The sequence below is a fragment of the Temnothorax longispinosus genome, chromosome 11, assembly GCF_030848805.1.
Source record: "Temnothorax longispinosus isolate EJ_2023e chromosome 11, Tlon_JGU_v1, whole genome shotgun sequence".
NCBI lineage: Eukaryota > Metazoa > Arthropoda > Insecta > Hymenoptera > Formicidae > Temnothorax > Temnothorax longispinosus.
Genome location: NC_092368.1, coordinates 6,157,481 through 6,183,624, shown reverse-complemented (window position 1 = coordinate 6,183,624; position 26,144 = coordinate 6,157,481). Strand labels below are relative to the sequence as shown.

The window sequence follows — 26,144 nt, the reverse complement described above, 5'->3', positions numbered from 1 at the left end:
ATTAGCTAAATTTTTTTAAAGATAATTTTTCGTTACTTTCTTAAAAACAATGCCTAAATTTTTCTAATTTTTCGGGGATGGCAAAGATGTGTATAATTTTTCACAATCAATTTTTTGGAAACCGGTTTCAAAATTTTCTAATTTTTTCAGGATGGCTACGATGAGTTTATAGAAAAATTGCTAATAATAAAAAGGTTTCCGATTTCTGCTCCAATTTCCGTAAATTTTGAGATATCAAACTAAATTTTTTTATGGATAATTTTATAGATAATTTTTTGTTACCGATTTTGTGGAAACCGGTTACAAAATTTTTCAAATTTCTCGGGAGTTAATTGATCGAATTTCAAAAAATTGTATATGAAATAAAGGTAGAATTTCCTAGGGTTTGCTATAAAGTGTATAATTTTTTGTTACCGATTTTTTGGGAACCGGTTACAAAATTTTCCAATTTTTCGGGAATTAATTAACCAAATCTTAAAGAATTATATATGAAATAGGAGTCAAAAATTTTTAATTTTGGAGGATAAGTTTATTTTTTTTAATGGATAATTTTTATTAAGAATTGATTTTCTTGAAACCAGTGCCAAATTTTCTAATTTTTCGATGATTTCAAAAAAGAAAATAAAAAAAAAGAAAATAAAAGAGAGTTAATAATGGTGGATCAACGAGGGTAAAAACGCGCGAGGCACGAGCAAAAATAAAATTTAAAGATTTTAATATAAGGGATTATACGTTTTTGAAATATTTGACAATATGCTAATCTGCATCTATTATATTATCTATTATTTTTTATTTTAAAAAAAAAAATTCAAAGAGAAGAATATCAAAGGTGCTCCTAATTAATGAGTGAGTTTGGGGAAAGGGGAATAGATTTTGAGCCCGCGCGAAGCGCGGGCGAAAAATCTAGTATTGAGATATCGGGCTGAATTTTTTTTTAATCAATAAAGTATCATTCAAGGAAGGTTGGTATTGAATTTGGCGATGATCGGTAAAGTGGTTCTTTAAAAAAAAAATTTTTAATTTTTTTAGAAATGTCTGTGGTTGCCCTAACTTTCCCAAATATTGAGATATCGGGCTGAATTTTTTTTTAATTGATAGAGTATCATTTAAAGAAGATTGGTATTAAATTTGGCCATGATCGGTAAAGGGGGTTTTTTTTTTTAATTTTTGAATTTTTTTAGAAATATCCGTGGTTGCTATAACTTTTGCAAATTTTGAAATATTGGGCTATTTCTAATTTTATTATATTTTTCAGTCTTTTCTACTCCTATAATATAAAGACAAATGTCCTGACTGACTGACTGACTCATCAATGCCCAGCCCAAACCCTTGAATCTAAAAACATGAAATTTGGAGTAATAATGTAATAAGACACGCAAATAGATGATAACGTATATTTATATATAACGCCAATAGATTTCCGCATCCACAGAATGGCACGCTCACACAGCCAATCCATAGATTTCTCTTTGATATCGGCGATATCAGGGTATATCTTGACATTTGGTCAATTATTTCTCAAAAAATTGAAAAAATTTCGGATACCGGTTCCCAAAAAGATATACACTTTATATCACTCCCCGGAAAATTCCACCCTTGTTTCATATATAGATTCTTTGAAATTCGGTCAATTTTTTCCCGAAAAATTGTAAATTTTGGATACCGGTTCCCAAAAAGATCGGTAACAAAAAACTGTACATTCTATAACACTCCCCGAAAAATTCTACCCCTATTTTATATACTTTTGGTAAAAATTCGGTCGAATAATTTAAGAGTGTATAAAGAACAGACATACATACAGACATTCTATTTTATATATTGTAAAGCCACGACACCGCCCTCCGGTACACGCTCTCGCTCGGGATAACGCATGTCAAGATTGAGTGTAATTTCGCGATCGATAACGAGAGCGAAGGGCCTCGGGATGGTATCGTGGCCGCGGAACCGTGGTACAAGCGTTATGGCGAATCCCTGGAGATCGCGATAGGCGTTAATGAGTTCGATATCGCGAGTATATTGCGTTGTCCTCGCGACCTTGGTGTACGGCCGCATACGGGCCGGTATTTCGTCAATTGCGTTACCGTTTCTTCGCGTCGGGAAATTCTTGTGTTCGAGCGTCTGTGTTAGCGTATCGATTTGTGTTCGGATCTCGTTATTACTGGTTGATAATTGTGCTCTCGCGTTGAGAAGCGTTGCGTCCGGTCTTATTTGCGTTACGTCCTATGGCGTCCCTGCTCGCGATAATCTCGAATTTTGCGTTGGAATGTCGATGGCATTGTTAATCGCGGTCGAATGTCGTTCCCGCCGATTGATTAATTCTGTTAGACTTGTATTCGCGTTAAGAAATTACCGGCGTTCACACGTTTCGTGCGTTCAGATGTTACTTGCGTAGCTCTGCATGGCGTTCCGTGGTTATTAGCGATATCGCGACTCTAGTATTTCGCGTTGACCGGTATTCTGCCTCATTGGAGAACCGCATTAATCCCGTATCTTGCGTTAGTTATCGTATTCTTTGCCTGGTTAAATGACTCGGCGCCTCCCCGTTGCGCCCGAGCAGAATCACTCGCGTTAGGTTAAGATATTATTTCGCGACATTTTGCGTTGAACCTCACTCTCATTAGTGATATTAAGTGTAGTATTCTTGCGTATTATAATTTTCGACTCGAATTATTAATTGTTTGAGGATAGAGCCTTCAGCGTGTTTATTAGAGACTCAATTAATACTCCGTGGGTGTCTCGCGTCCGCATTAATGTTATTTTGGTTAGATGAATTCAGACACCCCGCCACCGGCTATTCTTGATTTATTTATTGAATTTATCTTGTGTTTGATCGAAGCCGGATGGATAAACGTTGTTATTTTCTCGACAACCAGTACTCAATAAATGTTATTTTCTTTGTTATCTGACTGAGTATGAAATTAACGTGTCACCCCGCCGAATATCGCGCTGCCCTTCATTAACCCCGCCCGTGATTAGGTCAAGCTAGCCGATTCCACGCACCTCCACACTTCGTTTTGCGTCTCGTTTAGGTTTTCGCGATTTCGTGGACGCGAATGTACGCGTCTGGCGCCCAACATTCGGAACATTTCGTGGAGTATCGGAGGTGCGAGGAAATCACTGGAGAGGCCAACCATCCCGCTCTCCTAAGTCCTTTTGATCCGGCACACGTCCCGGAGCGGTCCGGGAGTGCAAAAAGTCGTGACAATATATAGAGATAATAAAATAATTGTACATTATATAAAAAATGTTAATCTGTTTTAATTTTTTTCTTCTTTTTGTTCTTCATCCTCATTATTTTCTTTGCGCTTTTTACTTTTCTCTGCTTCATTCTCCGCTGCTTTTTTCTCCGGAGCTTCTTTTTTCTTCGCAGCGTCTTTCTCCGTTGCTTCTTTCTCCGTAGCTTCTTTTTCTGCAGCTTCTTCTTTCACTAAATAAAAGATTGAATTATTTTTAAAAATATTTCCAATAAAAGGATTTTATTTTCAAATTACAATAGAAAATAATTCTTTCATCAATCACCAAAATCAACATCAACTTTCTTTTAATAATACTCTCTTTAAAAAGAATACATCCCACTATCTCAAAAATTGTAAAAGAGCAACCAAGGACATTTCTAACAAAATTCGATACCATCTATTCTTTATTAATATACTTTATTTATTAAAATGTATGCACCAGATTCTAAAGTCCAATAGGATGAGACCCAGGAGAAAATAAGTAATTAGGTTGGTGTTGAATTTAGCAAGAATCGGTGAAGGAATTACCGATTTCTGGCTATTTTTAGAAATGTCCGTGGTTTTTTATTATATTCTTCAGTCTTTTCTACCCCTATTTCATATATAATACTTTAAGATTTGGTTGATTATCGATATATCTAATAATCGGTAAAAGGGTTCTTTCTTTATAAAATTTCGAATTTTTTGAGGATCGGTGAAGGGATTATCGATTTCTGTTTAAAAAGTGTATAAGATGTATACATGTAATTTTATATAGAGTATCATTAAAATAAAGTTGTTTTAAATTTTGCGAGAGTCGGTGAAAAGGTTATCGATTTTTGCTTAAAAAATGTGTGTTATTTGATGGATAGAATATTATTTAAGGAAGGTATTAAATTTGGCGATAATCGGTAAAAAGGTTCTTTCTTTATAAAATTTTGAATTTTTTTTAGAAATGCCCGTGTTTGCTCTAACTTTTGTAATTTTTGAAATATTGGACTATTTCTTATATTTTATTATATTCTTCAGTCTTTTTTACCTTTATTTCATATATAATTCTTTAAGATTTGGTTGATCAGTTCTTGAGTTAAAGGCATTTAAAATTTTGAAAAATTCAATATAAAGAAAGAACCATTTTACCGATTATCGCCAAATTCAATACCAACCTTCTTTTAATGATACTCTATATAAAATTACATATACAACTTATACATGTAACTTTTTGAGCAGAAATCGGTAACTCCTTTACTGATTCTCGCCAAATTCAATACCTTTCTTAAATGATACTTTATCCATCAAATAATTTACACATTTTTTAAGCAGAAATCGGTAACCCTTTCACCTCGCAAATTTCAAATTCTCGAAATAAATCTCGAGACTCATATAAAGCTGTATAGAATTCGAAGGATCAGAGATTTAGATATATAAAACTCCTTCGCGGTCAGTCTATTCTTATAAATCATTTTTTCCTCCCTCAAGAAAGCAATTCAGAACAATTGTCATATATATCTCGGCAAAAAAAATTTCAAGAGATAATATTTGACAAAATAGTAAAGAATCAATTGACAATCTTTAGTATATATTTTCACGCACTTACCTCGATCGAAAGCCGAAGTAGAGGAAAATCCCAGAAGCTACTCCGATCGCCAGTAAACTCGTAGTCGAAATCATGTTTCTTTTTTTGTTCAACTCGAAAGAATGTAATCTTTAATGAAGATATGCAACGGAAAAAATTTTTCCTCAAACAAGTTTCTCTCCTCGAGCAAGACTGATGATCTTTTTAACACAAGAAAGTACTTATTTCGCGATACGACTGAAAATACCCACTTCAGTCGACTGTTGACTGCACTTTTTGCGATATGATACGATATCCTGATAACCGCCAACGATAAAAAACGATAACGATAACGATAACGATAAAAAATTTCTTATCGTTTTTAATATGGTTAGTGAATCGTTTATTTACGATACTCTATCAGAAATTCACGTTACAAAATACTTGGGATCCTATTGTAAATGTCTTATCTGCTGCACATCAGTTTCTATTGTTTTTAATATGGTTAGCGAATCGTTTATTTACGATACTCCATCAGAAACTCACGTTACAAAATACTTGGGATCCTATCGTAAATGTTTTATCAACTGCACATCAGTTTCTATCGTTTTTAATACGTTAATGAATCGTTTGAATCGGTTTTAGTCAATCCATTTCAATCGTTACGAATCGTGAATTAAGGAAACAGATTCATACCGATTCATTTCTTTTAATCGGTTTTTATCGTTTTGAAGAATGCCGGGAACGAGGCAACTAGCGCCAGGAGTCGGAGGCCGCTGGGCTCGGTGTTCGGTGTCCGGGGCGACTACGCCAGGAGGTCCTTATAGGAAGGGATCCCTCCAGTTACGATACTGGATTTCTCTGCTTTTCGCACAGGGGGTCTGCTTATATATTATGACTGGATATATTTTAAATACGAGAAGCGCTTTTTATCATGCGCGGCCTAGCGGCATTGTCGCGAACTAATCACCGATTTGGTTGATGCGGATTCAATTTATAATTATATCATTGATATACGATAAAAAACGAACCGATTTGCTGCTGTAAAAAAGATGATAAGCTGTATGTCAGAAAATCCTGATAAGAAACAATAGATGTGTTGGTTCGGTTAAGTCATATAAATATCGATGAGATGTCTATCATTTTATTCTTATATGTATATCCGTATTAATGCATACGGTAAAATTATTACCATAAATAACGATATATACTATATCGTGTATATACGATTGATTCAGACGGGCAATAATTGTACATATAGAAAACGATTTATAACTATAAAATTTGTATAGTTATTTCCTTATTCGGATCTAAAACGATAGAAACCGTTTCGATTCAATTAATGTTTTATCTGTCTTCTAAATATGCAACGATAAAACCAATAAGATACGATTAAAAACGATACAGATATAACCGTTTTTAATCGTTTTCTATCGGAGATGGTTACCAGGGATATTACGTATGTTGATACACAATCGATGCCAATCGTAGCGTGGAGTGCGCGGAATCATTCCGAAGCGATTAGTATTGTTGCGCCAAGCAAGAACGTGCCTCGAAAGATCTTGTTATTTTACTTGAATTGCAATTTGTCATGCACAGGTGTTCTCTGAAAATACGTTTTGCAAAGTTTATTCTTTCGCAATTTATTTCTGTTAGATATTAAATGTAATTCTTGTATTTAATTTAACTTCTTTTCCTGTGTCGAGCTGGACTCGATAAATAATGCTTTGCAATAAATTATTCCTATATCATTTTCCAATTAAGCGCTCGAAATTAATGGATTATAATCAGCAAGCTTTATTTTTAAAATCTCTAAATTTTTCTAAATAATAAAAATTCTTTGATTTATTCGCTGCTTAGATTGAATTAAGGACATATCTTTGCTTAGTAGTGAGAAATAATTTGAACCGCAAAGAGTTAATCTAATTTAATATTTATTTATTTGGAAAGAGAATAATGGTGTCGCTTTTATCTTTGTGTAGCAATCCTTGGACGATCGTATTCTATAATTTTATTCATATATTTATGTGGAATTTTTTAATATTTGATTAAAATGCATAAGATTTTTTGTCTTTTTTCAACAGTTTAAAAAATATATTAAACTAAATTAACACAGATATTTATTCTATGAAATTAGAGAGCTTTAAATCTTATTTGAAGTTATACCTACATGTTTTGTATAGATAGACATAATTTTATATGTAAAAATATTTAAGTATTGATAGATCTAAATTACTCTTCGATTATCATATGTTTTTGTTTTAAGTCTACTTCTTTTGGCATGTGAACTGAAGTTAATAAATTATACATATATCTTGGCCGCAGAGAAATCGTCTTTCCGTACGTGCTTTATCAAGTTGTATCGATCGGAGTTTACGGAGTGTATAATCTTCGTTTATCTTAATCCTGTCGCTACCCTTCTACTACTGTCCGACTACTCTCGCCCCTTCGCCCCTTCGGAGCTCTTTCTTTGTTTTCCTACGCACTCTCGCTCCATTCTCGTTGCGCTCCTTCGTTCCGTCGTCGTCGTGGCTGGCGTCAGCAAGTTTCTTATTCCTTTCCGTTAACCATTCACATCCGGTGCGACGCGGCCGCGCAATAGCGATATCCAGGTATCGGCGAACCGCGTATCATGCAACTAATGCAATACTCTCAAATCTTTTCAGATGCGGGAGTTCCAATAATGCGTGCACACGTGGATGGCGCGGGAACGTTTCGTTTGCACGTGTTTTGCTCCGTTTACATTTAAGGAATATCGTTGCGATCGTGCCAACGCTTGCTCGCGTGTTATATTATTAAATGCTGCGACAAACTCCGCGGTGAGCAGATAAAAAAAAATGTCACAAATCAAAACTTATATACTCTTATATACGCAATCTATAATCTATAATCTTATAAGAATTCAATTTTTTTCTTGGTTGAACTATCCCAGATAACAGGCGTGTCCCAAATCGGGGCATATGACGTCTTTAAGACGTTTTATGTCCCGATTTAAGACATTGTGTTCACTGGGATACAAAACTTCGTTTAACTATATAAATGACTTTATTCAAGCAAATTTTCTTTGTTTGGAATATAATCTCAATTCAATATTATAAATTGTTGCGTATACACGAGTACGTTAATTTGACACTTTTTTCTGTGTAATGAAATTTTGACGTTCAACGCAGGATGCCTCACATTCTCTTTGCCCATTTCTTCTTTCGACGCCGTGATCTCTTCCCTTTTTTACGGGCGACATAACGTAGAAGGCATAACGGCGTATAATAAGCTTACAATTAGTTTCGGTACGCTTAAACTTCAACCTAGACCTTGGCTCCGCAGCCTCGATCCACTTCACTCTCGTCTCTCGTTGTTGCGAATTTTACGAGGAGAGAGATACGCCGAGTCCGATCCCGAGAATCATTAATCTTTGCTGCGTAAATGAAGCGTTTTCACGCTTTAATACAAAGCGATCACAGTCTGCAGACAGACGTCGCTTAGGAAATTCTCTTTTTGCTCGATTGAGTCATAGTCCGCGAGGCAAAAAAAAGTTGCTTGTGTCTCTCGAATCGACCGGCGGTCGTTTAAAGCCGTAACAAATATGGCTAGTGCTTTATCTCGGATCCTACATTTACATTTTTTTAACTCGATCCCACGAATTTTCGGTTCACGTGGGTGTAGCGAAATCGGCTCGTCAACTAAACGGTCTCTTAATCGCTTCGTTAAAGATAGAGATGGAACTGTAATGAATGCAGAAAGATGAAGCAAAGCGGAATATAAAAGTCGACTGAAGAATCATTTAATGACTGCGCGTATCCGGAGAGAATTCTCCGAAACTGAGATTTTTTTTATTCAAGTTCCAGTTTTTTACATAATTCAAAATATTAGCAGAAATTAAAATGGTCCCACGCCCAGGTCCTATTTTCGCTATAGCGTAAAACTGGATCGATCCTAAAGAATGTAGGACTTTGACGAATTATTAAGTCTAACAATTCAACACAGTTTTATCTCAATTTATCTTTTATCTGATTGACTATGTGTTCGTTCCTTACTCACAAGCTTTTATATGATGTACCTTTGTTCACGTTTTGTACTGTTTTATGTCTTACAATTAGTACAAGTTTAATATCTGGCCTTTTTAGCCTCTATTACTAATTTTCTATTATTCCTTTTATTTATTGTATTATGTAGTCTGTAGTCTTTATCTTAATTTTAATATTATATCGAGATTGCTCAAGAAGACTTACAATTAGTAAGTCGAAAGGTACAATGCGCTTCAACTTCATATTGTTGTGAATAAAGGTGCCTTTTCACGTTAACGCTCGACGTTCATTTTTAGCAAGTAAAAATCTTCAGAAATAATTTCTTTTATTTATATATGTATCCATAAAATATTATTACTTGAAGATATTACTTGAAAATAATTAATATTTTACGTATTTCAAAGTCTATGTTTGATTGTACTGGGACGATTAACGACGATTCAGCGACGACGCTGAATATTAAACAAATTCAACTTCATTTCTTTGACGCTAGCGTCAAAGCGAAACCACCACATTCACCTTGTTGACGCTCATTTTCAGCGTCTCATGAATTGGCACCTTAAATCTGCATTTTTTTCTTTATCTATCTAACATCTTTTTATGCTCGTTATTGGCCGTTTGCCTTCCCTTTTAAATTTTTCTTGGATTGAGCGGTTGACTTCTTATCATATTTAATTTAATAAAGGATTTAATCCTAAAGCAGTCGCTTAACGCAAACGACTAGAAAATGTTTTATGGACGTCATTGAGTATTAATTGTAGTAAGAGAAGTTTATAGTACCTATTGCGAAACTTTAACTGGCATTACCACGCGGTGTCCGTTTCTTGCACGGTAGCGTCTCGTTTTAAGGTGATTGGGCCATGTACCATGTGAGTCAATATAAGGGCTAAATTTTATTTTAAGAAAAACCATTTTTATGGATGTATTCTAGACACTTGTATAATTACTGGTTTTATAATGTAACTTTTCATTCGATTACGTATCAATTTATCTACTGATAAATGTAAACAGTTCAAGATTTGACTTCAGTTGACATTCGTACAAGAGAAATGTCGCGACATTGCATCTCTTCGATGTAGGCAGCTATCATGCCAATGCCATGTGTTTGAGTGAGGTTATGTATTGTGTTTATGTTAAAAAATAATGGAAGGTAACAAACAATTTCGATAACGGGAGATTTGCTTGCCAAAGAATAGTGCTGTGGAAAGAAAACACTACACGGCGCGGCGTTGCCACATGTTCACGTCGCGTACAGCTGATCGAAAGGCCGACAAGAAACGCGACGATTCATCAACTTTTGATTGAATTTTTGGCCTTATTACACGTCAACGTCGTTTTGTCTTATACTTAACAAGTGCTAGAAGAATCAAATAATGTTATTTTCAGTTTTTTGAACTTGTTTCTTTACAGACAGTGAGTGAAATTCTCGAAAAATGTATGTTTTCGGTACAATTTCCCATAAAACCTATTTAAAATTGCCAACTTTGAGATTTAATATCTTAAAAACTAGACGTCAGATTTTCTCAAAATTGCAAATTTAAGCGTATTTAGGTTTTTTTTATAACATATATTTAATTCGGATTTTTTTCTTTAACATGCTCTGATGGCCCAATCACCTTAACGGTGGATTAAGAAGAATTATGCGCGCTGACGCGCCGTTTCCTTTTACAGGCGCACGACCCTAAGGTAATTAGCGTTTATTGCAAACGAGCTACCAAACGTTCTATAAATCAGATAGGCGTGCGCGTGAGACGATCAAACGGCCATATTTTGAATAGTCTCGATTTTAGCGTAATTACGCGCACCAGTAAAGTATAATGTCTTAAAGTTACTTTCCTAACACGAGTTAACAATTTATATAAATAGATCAATTCTTCTGATTTAACAAATGCAAAATAATTTGACAAAGATATGGGAGAGATGGAGAAATCGACATGTAGTAATTCCTTTTTTGTACCGTTGCAGACTGATGAAAGCGCAGCATCCGCGGATGCAGCCAATATGGATTCCCACGTCGGTCTCGACTACATCGTGGATAATCCCGATTATTGCGTCAAGCTCGCCTCAGGTAAATTGTCCGCCGTTCCCGATTCCGTAATCACGCGAGATCTCTCGCCGCGTATTAACGCCTCTATATCCCGCCGATTGCAGCGTTGGAGACGGCGTGCTCGTCCGTGAAGAAGCAAGTCGTGGAGCTGCTGTCGGCGCTGTGCGTTTATAGCCAAGACGGCAGGCAGAGAGCCATCGATACTCTTCACACGTACCAGGTGACCGTTTCTGAAAGTAAAAATACAATTTTTTTTTACCGATTCGCACATTTGGACGACGGGATGTATATAATAAACGCTAAAACGGCCGCAAAGACCCGCGCACGCGAGGCGTTGCCACGAGGCATGGCATTTCAGATGCAGAAGAAGTGGTCGCGTACCTGCCGCAAAATAACCGTGTGCCGCGCTTAGGTAAAAGTCACGGTTCAAGGTCTCCCTTCGAACAAAAGAACGAAGCGCACTGCAATAATAATACTCCTCTTAAATGCGCGCACCGCAGCGCGCAAGCAAGAGTGAGTTATGCCGTAATATGCCCATTGTATAATCCCATCGCGTTGCGAAATATATTTTTATCGCGACGCGATTTGCATGCTGGAGACAGATCACCGACGTTCTCGCGATCGCGCGTTCCCCATGAGAGATAAATTCTTTCATCGTACCACGCGACGATCGATGAAAAGAGCTCGCAGAGCCGAATAAATCAACATAGGTCGGAAAATTTGGAACAAACGTGGAACGTGGAACGTGGGACGAATCCAATAAACACCAAACATCACTCAAACATCAGTTACATTACCTCTATCCCAGCATAAGTTCTAAAAGACATCTTAAAGACTTCGCAAAGACGTCTAAAAGACAACATAATTTTTCAGACGTCCTTTAGAAGCTTCTGCGAGCTGGGATGTTATAATTTCTCATTCAACAATGTATATATAAGGGCCGGTTGTCCCAATCTGTTGGTAAGCTAACTAATAGTTAAATCATATATCTATCTTTGTCTAATTACTCTAATTTAAAGAAAAAACAAAGACATATATATGATTTAACTATTAGTTACCAACAGGTGTTGGAACAACCGGTCCTAAATGCAATATAACATGTGTGTTATATACAATAATGTAATATTCACTCACTGATGCTCAGTGTTTACTGAGAAAAGTTTACTCCTTATCAACTTTTTTCTTTATCAGCTATAATGGAAAAATGTTTTCGATCCGACGCGAATGAAAGAACGCTTGACTGACTTTGTGCTCGCGCCGCGACGGAAACGCCGATATCTCGGGATACAGACGTTTCCCGGAATTGAAGGCAAGTGTGGCGAGATAACTCCGATCTTAAACGGTGACCTATGTCCGAATGCAGGAGCGGAAGGGCGAGCGTTATCGATTGCGAGTCGTGGTCGACGAGCTGCAGAAAGCGACGGCCGAGGATTACCAGACGGCACTGCTGGCGTTTATAAATTGTTTGGTCATCTCGACGCCGGTGCTCAAGGACCGCATACGTATTCGCAACGAGTTCATCGGTGAGTGAAAGAGAGCGGCACTCGAGAGTCTTCTTGGCGGATGCCATTAAGGCGCAGCTTCCTCGTCGCCGCGAGACTGACTACTTGACGCGCAGAATTTTTTTATACAAACGGATGATGAACGAAACGATTTAACATGAAGCATCGTTCGAATGCGGCCGTAATTTATTTCGTTTTGACTTTGTAATTTAATTGAAAAAATTCGTTGACTATCTTTTTTCTTTTTGTTCTATATCTTTCTCGCTTTCATCCGTTTGAGTCATTCTCGTAAAACGTAAGATTTGCGAGATGAAATAAGCAGTTTGAGTCCGTTGGTCAGGTTGATTATTAGAAATAGTACTGACACACGACTTCCGATTTCCAATTGCAGGTCTCAAGCTCCTGCCGATCCTGAACGAGCTGCGGTGAGTACCCTACGACGATCCGGCCGGATCCGCGGCATTAACTTATTAACACCTTAACATTTGTGGAATAATAAATAATAATGAATGTATTACGAAAGGACACTTTATTGTACCCACACCTTTTCCTTCGCACACACCGCCTAATGTCACCGCGAAGATAATTACACGAAGGATTGGTTCACTAACGAAGGGAGGATCCCATCGTGACGGTATTGACGACCCTGGACACCGATTCACTTGCATGCACTAATCCAAATAATGTTCTAATACAAAAGTGCCGTGACTTTTTGATATAACTCGAATTTCTTACTTTCCAAACTCGCAGGTTCAAATTCGCAGGTTTACGCAATAGTGTTGCATAGACGCAAAAATAGAACGTTTTATACTGCCTTAAATAATTCTACCGTTTTGTCTGATTCAAACAAATTTTGTTACAGTACACTTGTATATACGAGCAACAACAGTTTTTTTGTTTCGTATTTCAGATTAATTCTTGTTTCCTCTATAAAAGCGGCATTTTTCGAGATTACATTGAGATGCTCGCCGATAATGTTAAACGTATCGCGATTGTTATACACTGCTTATCGCAGTTGATGCTGTTTGGCAAACAGTCATTAACAAGATTAGCGCGATCGAGTAATTAGGCTAGGAATACATATTCGTTTATAAGAACCCAGGTAGCACGTATCGTTCAGAAACGTTTCTAAAATGTCTTACAAACGACTTATTACTTACATACGTTGAAATCTATATATATAAAGACAAATGTCCTGACTGACTCATCAACGCCCAGCCCAAACCCCTGAACCTAGAAACATGAAATTCGGGTAGTGTATTCCTCTCATGACGTAAGCACCCACTAGAAGAGATTTTTAGAAATTCGACCCCTAACGGGATGAAAAGGGGTAAAACGTGTTTCACGGATTCTTCAATATCTCTTAGGCCCGTTGAGATATCAACTTGGTTTTTGCTTACAAAGAGTTACCCATACAAATGCTTAAAAACATAATTCAAGATTTTGTCCTAATCAACCCCTAAACGGGCAAATCTAAGTTCGGGGATGAATTATAGAATTCTTCGCATATACCGTAGCGAAGCACGGGTGTATCAAGCTACATGTGCTATCGAGGAAGGTGCAATGCGATTGCATCGCGATTTACGCAAAGGAGAAGATCTCTGGAGAGTAATTGATTCGGTAATGGACCACCAAAAAAAATCCCCGTACAGGAGTAAGATCATCGATAGGTGTCCCTGAAAGTTCCTGGAAAGTTCGTTTTTTGAATTACGATGGTCCTCTCCCAAAGATATATGAAATATCATCTCAATCAATGTTCGCTTTCTCACGCTAATTAATCCAACGTGTATAACGAGAAGAGCGCAATTCCGGAGACGACACCTTTTCATCGGTGACGAGCGATGAGCGGGAAATAGAATCGAGTGTAGAATCCAGGCGATTCGTCTCCCTCCGCGCATTCTCGGCAACATTCTCCGTGAGCGAAGACAAGAAAAGAAAGAAAGAATAAGAAAAAATAAAAAAGTAATTAATAAATGAATATACTAAATAATATAATGAATGTTGAAAACTAAAAGATAGAAAAAAAGTTTCTAATTAAAAGAAAGAAACATGCATTGAGAAGAAAAAGTTGTTAACTTGACTAAATATTTTTAACTAATTATTATTTTTTAATTGAAATATTTATGTAATTAAATTAAATACGACATATTAAATCTAACATGACGTAATTCGGCTCAAATACTTATAAATATTTCAATTAAAAAAATTATCAATTGAAAATATTTAGTCAAGTTAACTTTTTTCTCTCAGTGTGGGGGAAAGGGGAATCGCGGAAGGAAGATAGCTAGAGAGAAGGGATGAGAAAGGGCCGCACGGCGTCACGGCAAGGAGAAAGGGGAGGCGAGGAAAGCCCGAATTAACTTCTCACCGGCACCGATGCACCTGCGACCGCATCTCGCGCCGCGCTGGAGCCAGAAATGCGTCCGACGTCGCGACGCGCCGGCCGGCCGGCGTTATCCGCGTTAGCTCCGAATCTCGAATCTCGGTAATCGACGGATGGCTCTTCCTCGTCGTCTTTTTCTCTCTGGAGCTTTCATCTTCGGCACCCGTCGCGCAATCGTCTTCTCGATCAGCGGTAAGGGGAAAGAAGAAAGAAAGAGGAAAGGAAAAAAGCACCAATTTCTTCCTAATGGATCCTCGATCCTCGACTTCGTTGACCTACATAGCAACTGATGTCTCGCGCGGAATAAGCTAACGAGTGTCCACGCAGTATTGTAAAAATATTATTGATTGTTCTCGAAGAAATATTTTCGATGCATCTCATCGATAAATCTTATCGACATGTGATTTTTTGTCGAGAAACCGGAACGTTCCTCGTGTGCTTCCAAATCGGGGTGTTTCTACGTTTTGGATATTTCGCAAAATCTACTTCATTTGCGTAATCTATTATACTTTTACTTCGTGAGGTTTTATTCCGGCGAGGCCAGGGTTCAGATGTCCGCTTCGCTACGCGCGACGCGCGAAGATTTCGAGTATTTTAGGGGAGAGAAGAAAGCGTTTTAGAGAATTCTATTCTCTTTTTGCTCCTCTACGACGGTCCACGCGGAGAGCGTGCCGGCATCGCTTTCCGTGAGTCATTGCCGTGCTCACATTCGTGTTCTTCGTTATCCACTTCTGTTTTGCTCGTGGCGAAGATCGATGGCAGGATTGGACCGCCGCGGAGAGTATTTTGGTACGCTCTCTCGGTAAGACGCACAACTGGAAGCTGCCCAGACCGTTCTGGATGCTCGAGACTTATCTCATAGTTTAAATCTCAATCGCGCGTCTCCATCTCGAGCCTTAAAATTTGAAATCGCTACCCCGCATATTTATCTATATAATCTGCCATGGGATCACTGGAATCAGTAAACATTTTTTTTTCTATGAAATTAAGGACTTCAACGTTGCTCTTTACAAACGTTTTTCTTTTAGCTTTACGACGGATGTATCAATGAGTGACTTAAATGAGAATAATGTCGCGAGTGATGTATTTTGAATCTGTCACGATTCAGCACATCTAGAACATTTTGCGTGGACCCCGAGCTATCTATTGGATTCGAGAATTGACGCTGAAATCGGTGGTGACTATTTCCGTGCGACTATTTCTTGAAGGCGTAAAAGCGTTCGCGGAACGCGAGCTATTCTAACGCTTCGCGACTCGTGAAACATGCGTTCTTTATAGATTTCTGATTTGCAACTTCTTCGCGTACAGAATTTGACGCCTGCGGTGTATTTATCGTAACATCTTGTCAATCATTCTTGAGCCGGACTTACCCAGAGAATTCTTACCACAGATCAGTCGCGTTATTTATTTTGAATATTAAATTGAGGCAAACTCGCTTGGAAATATTAAATGCAAAGAAAAAATTCATCAAGTTGAGAATCAAATTTTCAAAGAATTCTCGCGAATCGAGGAGATGCTGAAAACAAGGAGGAGAAGTATAAAAATTTCAAATGTCCACGAATCAGGATGACGACGATTGTTCTTGCAGGAAAAGTCATGCGCCGGATGTGAGGGTACAGCTAGACGCCTTCGACGATCAGCGGGAGACCGACGAGGAGCTCGCAAATCACGGACCGCCCGGTATCGATCTCTCCTCTCACGTGGACGTTTTTTACGCCATCCTCGGCCAAGTGAGCGACTTCCGGCATTTCCCCGGTTTTTCCCAGCTTCCGCCAATATATTCTCGATAATTTTTTGCGATCAATCTTGGAAAAAATTAATTAATTTTAATTTTCTACCTTTGTGCGCAATTTGTCCCTTCTGCCTCGAGTAAGCGCATCGCGTTACATCGTTAACTATTCATTTGCTAAACTCCCTCGCCACTTAATTCCTATAAAAGCTATTCAAAGACTTCTAATCGAGAAGCGAGCGCGTCGAGCGCCGCGCGTAAGAGACGTCTGACAAAACGCAGCACACCCACAGGTCGCAGACACTCCGCAGGAGATACCCTTTCTGAGCATCCTGCAGCATCTGCTGCGACTGGACCCGAAAGACGCCGCCAGCGATCTGGCGTGGGACACCGCGGAGACACTGGTGCACCGAGCCACGTTGCTGGAGAGTCGCGAGGATGCCACCAAGTTGCTGAGGTCGCCTAGTCTTCAAGTAAATACCCGCATCTTTTTTTCTATTATTTACGTCTTTCAAAAAGAAACAATATATCGAGAAGATCCACGAAATTATTTCGCAAAATAGGAGTCGTATAACGTTTCGTACAACGCTTTTCCAATCGCTTTTAAGAATTGTTGACGTGACAAAGATAATTATGCGCAATGCTTCCACGTAAGCAAGAGTCAACGGTAAATTTATTGATTCTATCCGTTACGACTATGTTTTTCTCGGACTTTCGCCGATTATGCAATCGACGGCGACACATACCCGTCGACGAAGGGAGACGCGATGCAACGATGTGGCACCCGCGTTACATCAGATCAGTTTAAATCTCCGCGGCCACACTCGCGGGAGATCGTCAATGTCAACCGCGTAGGCTAATGTAACACCGGCCGTGTATACTTTTACTTTCTGACCGTACTTGACCGAAAGACGCGAGTCCATAAAAGAAGAAACCCGTACCACGCTTCGCGTCGATGAATCACGAAGCCGTGCATTCACACATGCCTTCCGTCAGTCGCGCAATGATTTTGCAAAGCCAGAGATTTGCTTTCAAAATGCAATTTCAAGGATTTGTCATATTCTCCTTTTTGGCTAAGGATAACAATTTAATCCTAGAATAAACAGCGCTTCCAGAACAGAGCATCCCGAAAACACACACCATAGGTCTGGGAGATCCATGTAACTTTGACAGGCTGTAACTCTGGTTCAGATTAATATTTTTGAACTTGGTTTTTTATTATTTTAAAGTTTTGAGATTTTTAGAAATATGCCTGAAGGTTTTAATATCACAAAGTGTTTTATTTCTGTCAAGTTATGAAGTTAAAACTAAATATCGAAAACAGAAAATTCCGTGTAAGTGAAGTTTCGTCTGGGCCTGGAAAACCCGCGCTGTGCGTTCTGTGTGTATATAAATAAAATATATACTTCTTATCACGCGAAATATACTTCTTGTACTTTGTGCAATCGATTACGCGTAATATAAGTAAACGAAAAATATATTCAACAATTTAACGATATTCGAACAGACGAATCTATGCTGCCACTGCCGCGGCGCCGATCAGACGTGCGGAACGTCGCGAAAAGCATCGCTGCCGGCGAACAACAGCTCGACAGTGCCTTTACCGCCACCGCCGCCACCCCCGGTTCCAGTCGCACCACCGGGCCCGCCAAGCCCGTCGAGCGGTAGCGGTTTTGTCCTGCCGCCGCCGCCCCCGCCACCGCTTTTCGCTAACGTCGGCACATCTGATGCACCGATGGAGCCGCCGATGCCACCCCCTCTGCGCGTGTCCCCCGTCGCACGCGCGCCTACCCCCGAGCCGCCCAGCAATCACGCCAGGCTGCTGCCGCAACAAGAAATTCCCACCCCTAAAACGAAAATGAAGACTATCAACTGGAACAAGATACCTAATCATAAGGTATCTAAGAAAAGAGTTGTCGAGGATTTTAGTCACAATAAATAACGCTTTCCTCTCTAAAGATTGTCCTTGAATTAAATAAAGAACCTTAAGTTACATTAAGGAAAGAGGTGAAAAAAGAGAATAGAACAGAGGCAAAAGGGTTAGGAGAGGAGAATGGATAGAGAGAGTACTAAAAGGGAGTGATTTGGATTCTATTTTATTTTATTATATTAAATTTTGTTTTGTCTTGTTTTTGTCCCGTTTTGTTTTATTTAATATAAATACAAATTTTAAATTTTATTTAAGTTAGCTCCATTTTGCTTTATGGAGATATAAAATGGAAGTGGAAATAAAAATGTGTAAAGTGTATTGCAAATTGTAAACCAGGAGTAATTCCAAGCCGCAAGACAAGGATTAAAATAAAATAAATAAATAAAAGACCTTAAGTTAGAGAGAATATTTAAATTAAACGAAGGCAACGGCGAAAAATTACGGTGTCGAAATTCTTTTTACGTCCTAGGTGATTGGCAAACGAAACATCTGGTCCCTCGTGGCGAACGAGCATCAGAATTCCCCGATGGCGGATCTAGACTGGGCTGAGATGGAGGGCTTGTTCTGCCAACAAGCGCCGCCGATGGTACCACCGGCGACTTATTCGACCTCGTGCGGCATCGGCGCCGACGCCGAACGACGTCGTCGAGAACCGACGGAGGTTGCTCTCATTTAACGTTTTTTCTCACTTTGCTTTGTAAAGAATAATGAGTTCTTATATACGTTATATTCTCGAATGTTTTCTTTTTCTAGATCGCATTACTCGACGGAAAAAGGAGTCTGAACGTTAACATTTTTCTGAAGCAGTTTCGAAGGTACGATAAGGATAACGGAAAAATTAATAAATGTTCAAAATTAAGAAAATAATTGTCTGAAAAATTGATATACATATAAGCACGTATTTTATTTTATTGTATCATTACTGCTATTATCCGCGCATTCTCGTATTCTTCATTCAGTTCGAACGAGGACATAATCCAACTGATCAAGGAGGGCGGTCACGATGACATCGGCGCGGAGAAGCTGCGTGGTCTATTGAAAATATTGCCGGAGGTGGACGAACTCGAGATGCTCAAGAGCTTCGACGGCGACAAGTCGAAGCTCGGTAACGCCGAGAAGTTTTTTCTGCAGCTTGTCCAAGTGCCAAAGTAATATTTTCCTTATATACACCTAAAGAAAGATTAATATTTTTCCCATTAAATTAAAAGAGAGTGAAATAACGACGCTATCGATCTACAGTTACAAGTTACGTATCGAGTGCATGCTGCTGAAGGAAGAATTCGCCGCGAATATGAGCTACTTGGAGCCAAGCATCAACTCGATGATACTTGCCGGTGATGACCTGATGACGAACAAACCCTTACAGGAGATGTTGTACATGGTCCTGGTCGCTGGTAATTTTCTGAACTCTGTACGTATTTGCTCGTCGCCGAACAGTTGATATGAATTCTGAACGCCGGGATGGATAAGCCAGAGTTTCGATTATCGCGTTTGCAGGGTGGCTATGCTGGCAATGCAGCGGGTGTGAAGCTCTCCTCGTTGCAGAAGCTAACCGAAATTCGCGCGAACAAGCCGGGGATGAATCTGATTCACTACGTAGCATTGGTAAAATATTGATTAGTTAGTTATGGATTGAGTGAAATCGAACATGTATATATCCAGTATGTATGTGCAATTTAAGAACTCATAGAAACGTATACTTTTGTAATTAAAATTATGTATATTTCAGCAAGCCGAGAGAAAACGGAAAGATTTACTAAGCTTCGCGAAAAATATGACTGCCCTAGAAGCAGCGACAAAGTAAAGATTACTATATGCATAACAACAATCGTGAAAGAAATATTATTCTTACAGTAGGTATTTCTTTTTAGGACGACAATCGAACAATTGACCAACGAATTTAATAGCTTGGACACGAAGATCAAAAAGATCAAGAGTCAGATCCAACTCTCTTCGACCGAAAGCGATATACAGGAGCAGATGGCACAGTTTCTTCAAGTAACGAATATAAAGACTAATCTCACAGACAATACGAGACAAAATTCTTTAAAAAGGAGTGTGAAAAGTGAACGAGACTTTTGCTTGAAATCCGTAGATGGCCGAGCAAGAAATGGCGCAATTGAAGAGGGATATGGAGGAGCTCGAGGGAGTGAGACGATTGCTCGCGGAATTCTTCTGCGAGGATACGAACACATTCAAGATCGAAGAGTGCTTCAGGATATTCCATCAGTTCTGTCAGAAGTTCAACCAGGCGGTTGCAGAGAACGAAAGACGGCGCATCCAGGAGGAGCAGATCCTGGCGCGTCGCAAACAGCGCGAGGAGCAATTGCTGGCGAGGAAACGACTGCGTGAGTGTATGCGTGTCCTCGCAAAAAAAATAGAACAATGCATATTTTTACAAAAACTAGCGCAATTTTGCACTTTACGACTTTTGAGCAACTACTGTCCTTTTGTAAACCGAAGACTATATTATTAAGACCTCGAAATGGTGTTAAAAATAGACAAATCTCAGATTTCTTTAAAAGAGCATGTTCCTTTTCCTCCCGCCTTTCAAAAGATGCTTAAGAATCGTATTCATTAAATACACAGTGAGCAGTCAAACGGAAACACCATGCTCGGAATCTGAATCTAACTTGATGGACTATGGATTTTTCGACCTCCACACCGGTTTACCTCAGAGAAATTATAGCCGCGGCGAGGCCAAGGTAAATTCTCTGCCATATATTTACCATATACTTGCTAATATCTAGCATGTTTGAAAAAAATAGTAACGCCAAATGGCTAAATAAAGCGTGAATAAATGTTTTGAGACAAAAGTAGAATTCATGAATTGTAAAATTTGTTTTAATACCTATTCAGAAGATGACAAAACGCGATCCTGAACACTTTTAATTTTTAATATTTTAATTTTTCGTGTTGTCGAAGTACTTTATATCTCATTTTAAAGTTAAAAATGGTCTCTTGAAATGTTCAAAACAAAAGAAACTTTAATATCAAACAGGGTAAAAAAATCTTTGATGATATTTCTAGATAAGAAGATTACAAAGCGGCGGTGTTACGTCAGACGAGGACGTCTCGGTCATCGGATCGCCAAGCATCCGACGTCGTTTAGGATCGTGTTCCGGCGGTCCCGACCAACAGTCTACCAAAGAAGACACATATTCGCCAGGTATCATACTGCAACTTGCGTTGAAAAAAAAGCGAAATTAAAAATAGTATATGATGTCACTTTTTTGTAGTTAATAAAACTGTTGCCAATAAGAATCGAATATTTTCGAGTCATCTACAAGCCTTTGTACGATCGGCTACGACCACGGTCGTGACCGTGGCTACGACTATTTACAAACAACAATGAAATCGTAATCGCAATATATGTATATTCCATGACATTTTACTTAACAGATATCACGCCTAACGGCACGCTTCGTCGGCGCAGGAGTAGAATACCCTGCGAGGATGACGACGGAAATCTGATGGACTTCTTACGAACGTCCGGACAGGATAATACACGGGAGAGAAAATCATGGGGAAGCTTAGGTATTTTATAATGCTTGATATATTTTACAGATATTGTTGAAATTAAATTATATTTGAAAAATATCGAAGATCGATCGTGGGCGCGGAGAGCTCGAGGGCAATCGCGAAGAGGCGATCTGCTGAACGCCGATTTTTCGGGGGATCGGGAACGACCGAGCTCACCGTCTCCTCTCGCGGAGAGTAAACCGTTCCTGCAAGAGGAGGAAACGAAGCCAACCGGGTAAGTCGGAAATTTGTATTATCTTGACAATCCCCGAATCGTCACTCTTACATCTAAAGACTTGAAACAAAAAGGAATGTGCATACGGAAGGATAAAGAAAAACAAATGAAAGGACTATACGAAAAGTAGACCTAAATAGGAATCTCATCGCAGCTCGACGAAATTTGGCAGGAACATTCATATCATGCCGGAGAAAGAATTTTTGTTGACACTCATCTAGAACGGAAGCGGTGAGACGCGTAAGAAGGATCGCGAGAAAGACGATAGGTGTGGGTGTGAACAGCACCAGCGTGAAAAGGTAAAAAAAATCAATGATTCTGAAGCAGATATGAATGTTTCTGCTAAATTTCGAGCTGCGATGAATATCCCATTTAGATCTACTTTATGTGTATAATCTTTTAATAGAAAAAAATTCTTAGTAAAGTTTAATTTATCTTTTGGAAAATTAGGAAAGCCTGGCGACAGAAGATCGAGGCGTGGCTGTCGGAGAACGAGAAGGAAGATCGTGCGGGCGAACAGCTCCAGAAAAGAGCGAAGCAACTGCACCAAGCGAACCGACGGTCCTTCGAAGACTCGGGTGAGCAAGTTCACTTTCCGCGAATGTCGAGATAACTGTTTTAGCGTCAAGCCTTCTAATATGAGACGTGGTCCAATTACAGAAAGCGAAGGCAAGAGCTGCCCGATGAATACCTTGGCGGAAGACCAAACCATGCTTGAAGGAGCAGGGTTCTCCGAAGTTTACGACTGGCGACCGTCCGTCGAGAAAACGGACGTGATGCGCACGATGGAGGCCATTGAAGGTGCGTACAAATTATATATTTATTATAAATTTATTATAACGTCATCATTGGTAAACATTATAAAATATATTAATTGCAAATGAGCTGCGAGGTATTAGATCCGCGATTGACACAATTGACGATTTAAGCAAATATCGTTTGTTCCAGAAGCTCAACCATTATCGTCCCAGGACAAGTCTCCTTGGCGAAAATCGAGCTTAAACGTACCAAATAGTATGGAAGAAGCTGATCCGCGTTATTCCCGTAGATTTAGATCGAAACACAACACCGAGAACGCTCTCATGCCGAGCACACTGCAGGTAAGTGTAAATAGAACCAGCTTATCAAGCTTAATTTAATGATGCGTAAATGCAATAATTTATAAGCAGGAGAATGGTAGTATAACTTTTTTGAGTAAAGTCAGAAGATAGAAAAGTTAGTCCAAACGTTTTCAGACAATAAAGTTTCAAAGAACTAAATTACGTCACGATGCATTCACAGGCGATCAGAGAGGAGGACAGGAAGAAAAACAAGATCAGTGACACGATAAATTTAGATGCCCCCCAGGACGAGTTGACGATCTATCTCCGGCAGCCGTACACCAAAACGCAAACACCTGTAACCCGGCGATTCTCCAAGCTCGGCAGAAAGACTTCCACGGACGAGGAAAGAGTCAGTGATAAGATCGAGATCGATTCGGACAACATCGAGACACCACCGGCAACCAGGCGGTTGTTCAGCCCGCCGAAGGAGGTAAAACCCGTGGAGAAGGAACCCTGCAAAAGGGAACGTTGCAGCAGCTCCCTCCAGAGTCGAGAAACAAAGACTGCGATATTGAAACCGATTAGTCCCAGCGCGGATCTTGGTACTGGTGAGTACAAATCGGAACATAGAATATATAAACGGAATGTTCGTTCTCCAATTATTACGCCCTCAGTAAGCAAAATGATATAGCTAGCAGTATGTCGGCAGATTGGTAACAGATTTAATCAGACATGTCAGCAGACTAACATCAATTGCGTCCGCATTCAGCTTATGTTTTGCAAGCAAAGTCTGCTAACATAATCAGACAGTAAATTGGCAGTAGAAACCGCGCAGGCAGAACCTACTGACAGGCAGTATGAGTAGATTGGCAGCAGGAACGGCGCAGAGCCTGGGAGATTTTTGTAGGATTTGCTCGATTTCCATTGATTATGTTAGCAGACTCTCTGTTACACTGCTATTGGTGTTCTTCTGATATCATGTGATATATCAGAACCGGCATCAGATCAGTCTTTCTACCGACAAAATTTGTAGCAGATACTCGGCAAGATCTGCTTTCGACAGACTTGGCTGTCTGGACTCTTATTCAGTCAAAATCCCTTATAGAAATTTAATACTGTAAGTGATTATTTGGCTAGTAATTAATTACTTATTTTTAGTATTAATTATTAAAAACAGTACTTTTAATACTCGAAATAAGTAATTAATCCTAGCCAAATAATCACTTACAGTATTCTGTAAGGGATTGACACATAAAAATTATTAATATATATATAATTTGCAATTTTAAAAGTTCCTTGGAATATTAATTTCCGATAAAATAATATTATATATCTTGGTTCCCAGGTAACTTTGATAGATACTCAGCGACGCGACGAACACGTAGGTACAAGAAAAGCCAAGATCCCACGGGGGACAAGGACAAGTCGGACATGTCGAGCCTCGAATTGGTTTACGACGAGAAGTCGACGGTGCAGCGGCCGAATACCCTTGTCCTCGCTGACGAGGAGATCCACCACGAGGACACGGACTCCATGCTGCGTGTCTGGCAGGATAAGCTGAAGCGGCGCGACACTGCCTCGTCATCGTTATCGTGCGACATTGACGCCGCGCTAGCGGAGATCGCGCGCTCCGGCGAAGACCTTCAACGTCTATCGCGCTCGGCGTCGACGACGACAGCGTCAACGATAATGGGCCACAGAAGCTCGCGGCTTCCGGTCAGCCAACCGCCACCGGTGGTGGCGGTGACCAACACCGTGTTGAGCCCGGTGATGCAGGAGTCGCGACCGCGGGAGCCGATTACGATGCTCGCCGAGCGGGCGGTGACGAGTCGCGAGCGTCATCGAAGCATGATCGATCCAAGTCAGGTGAAGGAAGCGGTCCGTTTGACTAGTAACCCACCCAGTCAGGTGAACCAGGATCAAGAGATCGTTAATGGCTTCCCGCGAAACGGAAGTTCGCCGCACGATCGGAAGAACGAGCAGGACGACACGCCCAAGACCGTGGAAGAAGAGAAGCGCATGGATCTGAAGCCCATCGGGGGCACGAGGGAACTCGAGAAGAGCTCCGATATTCGAATCGCAGACGATTCGCGCGATCGGTCGACGACTCGGCAAACCCCCTTGTTCCGTAGTCGATTCATTCCCGATATAAGTGTGACATCGTCGCCGCCTTCGTCCGGCAAGAGCAGAGATCAGGAATTGAACGACGAGGGCTTCGAAGAGACGCAGAGCCTCGTGTCGGAGACTTTGAGCCAGGAGACGTCCTCAGGCAATTACGAGACGGACACGCATGACTCGACGCGATGCTCGCCGGCGGAACTGGGCGGTTACGGCGGCGAGCAACGTCGGCGTAACACCATCACGGTGGTGGACGATGACGACCTGAATGGTCGGAGATCATCCGTCGACAAGTTATTGAAGCCGGCTTCCGATAAGACGTTCGACAAAAAGACGAGCGCGAGGAGCGCGTCGGAGAAGTCCAGTTTTCTGCCAAAGCGCACCGCGAGCGCGAAGCGCGAGTCTTCTGCGTTGAGGAAAACCGAGTCCCTGAAAAGAACCTCGAACGTTATCCCGTTGAGCGATGCGGGAATGTCGAGAGGCGAGGTGCAACGTTCCGGTTCCAGAAGCAGCTTACGCAGCTCGCGGAGCTCGCTGAACAGCGCGACGTCCGTGAACACGGTGCGAAATCTGGCCGCCAATCACGCGCATTTACGCAGCTACACCTCGGCCATCCGCGCGCTGACCAACGACTTGAGGAAGAGCAGTCCGTCGAACAGCCCGGTGCCGCCAAAGAACGCGGTTGACAAGAGGCGGCCGAGTCCTCGTCAGATCGGCGTCAGCAGGATACCCGCCAGTAGGAGCAGCAGCAGCGGCAGCAGCGTTGGACCGGCAGTGAGGAACGTTCGAAAAGCACCCGAGGTTAATATAATTTAATCGAAAACATCTGCGCTTCCTTGT

General features: G+C 40.2%; 1 protein-coding gene and 1 long non-coding RNA gene across 3 annotated transcripts in view; one reads left to right on the top strand and one right to left on the bottom strand.

Annotated features, from left to right (window-relative positions):
• Form3 (formin 3) overlaps positions 1 to 26,144 on the top strand; it is a 37,130-nt gene that overhangs the window by 10,053 nt on the left and 933 nt on the right. The window contains exons 2-25 of one of the 2 annotated variants that reach the window (XM_071793356.1): positions 10,761 to 10,863; positions 10,947 to 11,062; positions 12,206 to 12,365; positions 12,736 to 12,769; positions 16,316 to 16,457; positions 16,750 to 16,929; positions 17,964 to 18,353; positions 18,856 to 19,047; positions 19,140 to 19,201; positions 19,346 to 19,534; positions 19,626 to 19,797; positions 19,884 to 19,991; positions 20,116 to 20,186; positions 20,258 to 20,384; positions 20,482 to 20,734; positions 20,976 to 21,091; positions 21,417 to 21,555; positions 21,789 to 21,923; positions 21,993 to 22,143; positions 22,594 to 22,721; positions 22,804 to 22,944; positions 23,095 to 23,243; positions 23,425 to 23,794; positions 24,532 to 26,105. In XM_071793356.1, coding sequence (XP_071649457.1) covers positions 10,797 to 10,863; positions 10,947 to 11,062; positions 12,206 to 12,365; positions 12,736 to 12,769; positions 16,316 to 16,457; positions 16,750 to 16,929; positions 17,964 to 18,353; positions 18,856 to 19,047; positions 19,140 to 19,201; positions 19,346 to 19,534; positions 19,626 to 19,797; positions 19,884 to 19,991; positions 20,116 to 20,186; positions 20,258 to 20,384; positions 20,482 to 20,734; positions 20,976 to 21,091; positions 21,417 to 21,555; positions 21,789 to 21,923; positions 21,993 to 22,143; positions 22,594 to 22,721; positions 22,804 to 22,944; positions 23,095 to 23,243; positions 23,425 to 23,794; positions 24,532 to 26,105 — 5,166 coding nt within the window. In that variant the 5' untranslated portion in view covers positions 10,761 to 10,796. Of the gene's footprint in view, positions 1 to 10,760; positions 10,864 to 10,946; positions 11,063 to 12,205; positions 12,366 to 12,735; positions 12,770 to 16,315; positions 16,458 to 16,749; positions 16,930 to 17,963; positions 18,354 to 18,855; positions 19,048 to 19,139; positions 19,202 to 19,345; positions 19,535 to 19,625; positions 19,798 to 19,883; positions 19,992 to 20,115; positions 20,187 to 20,257; positions 20,385 to 20,481; positions 20,735 to 20,975; positions 21,092 to 21,416; positions 21,556 to 21,788; positions 21,924 to 21,992; positions 22,144 to 22,593; positions 22,722 to 22,803; positions 22,945 to 23,091; positions 23,244 to 23,424; positions 23,795 to 24,531; positions 26,106 to 26,144 lie in introns of both variants that reach the window. The other variant, XM_071793355.1, reaches the window with a different exon arrangement.
• Positions 1,381 to 5,051, bottom strand: LOC139822292 (uncharacterized). Its single transcript, XR_011734484.1, has 2 exons — positions 4,813 to 5,051; positions 1,381 to 3,427 (listed from the first exon to the last, which is right to left on the bottom strand). It is a non-coding gene; the product is annotated as an uncharacterized lncRNA (long non-coding RNA).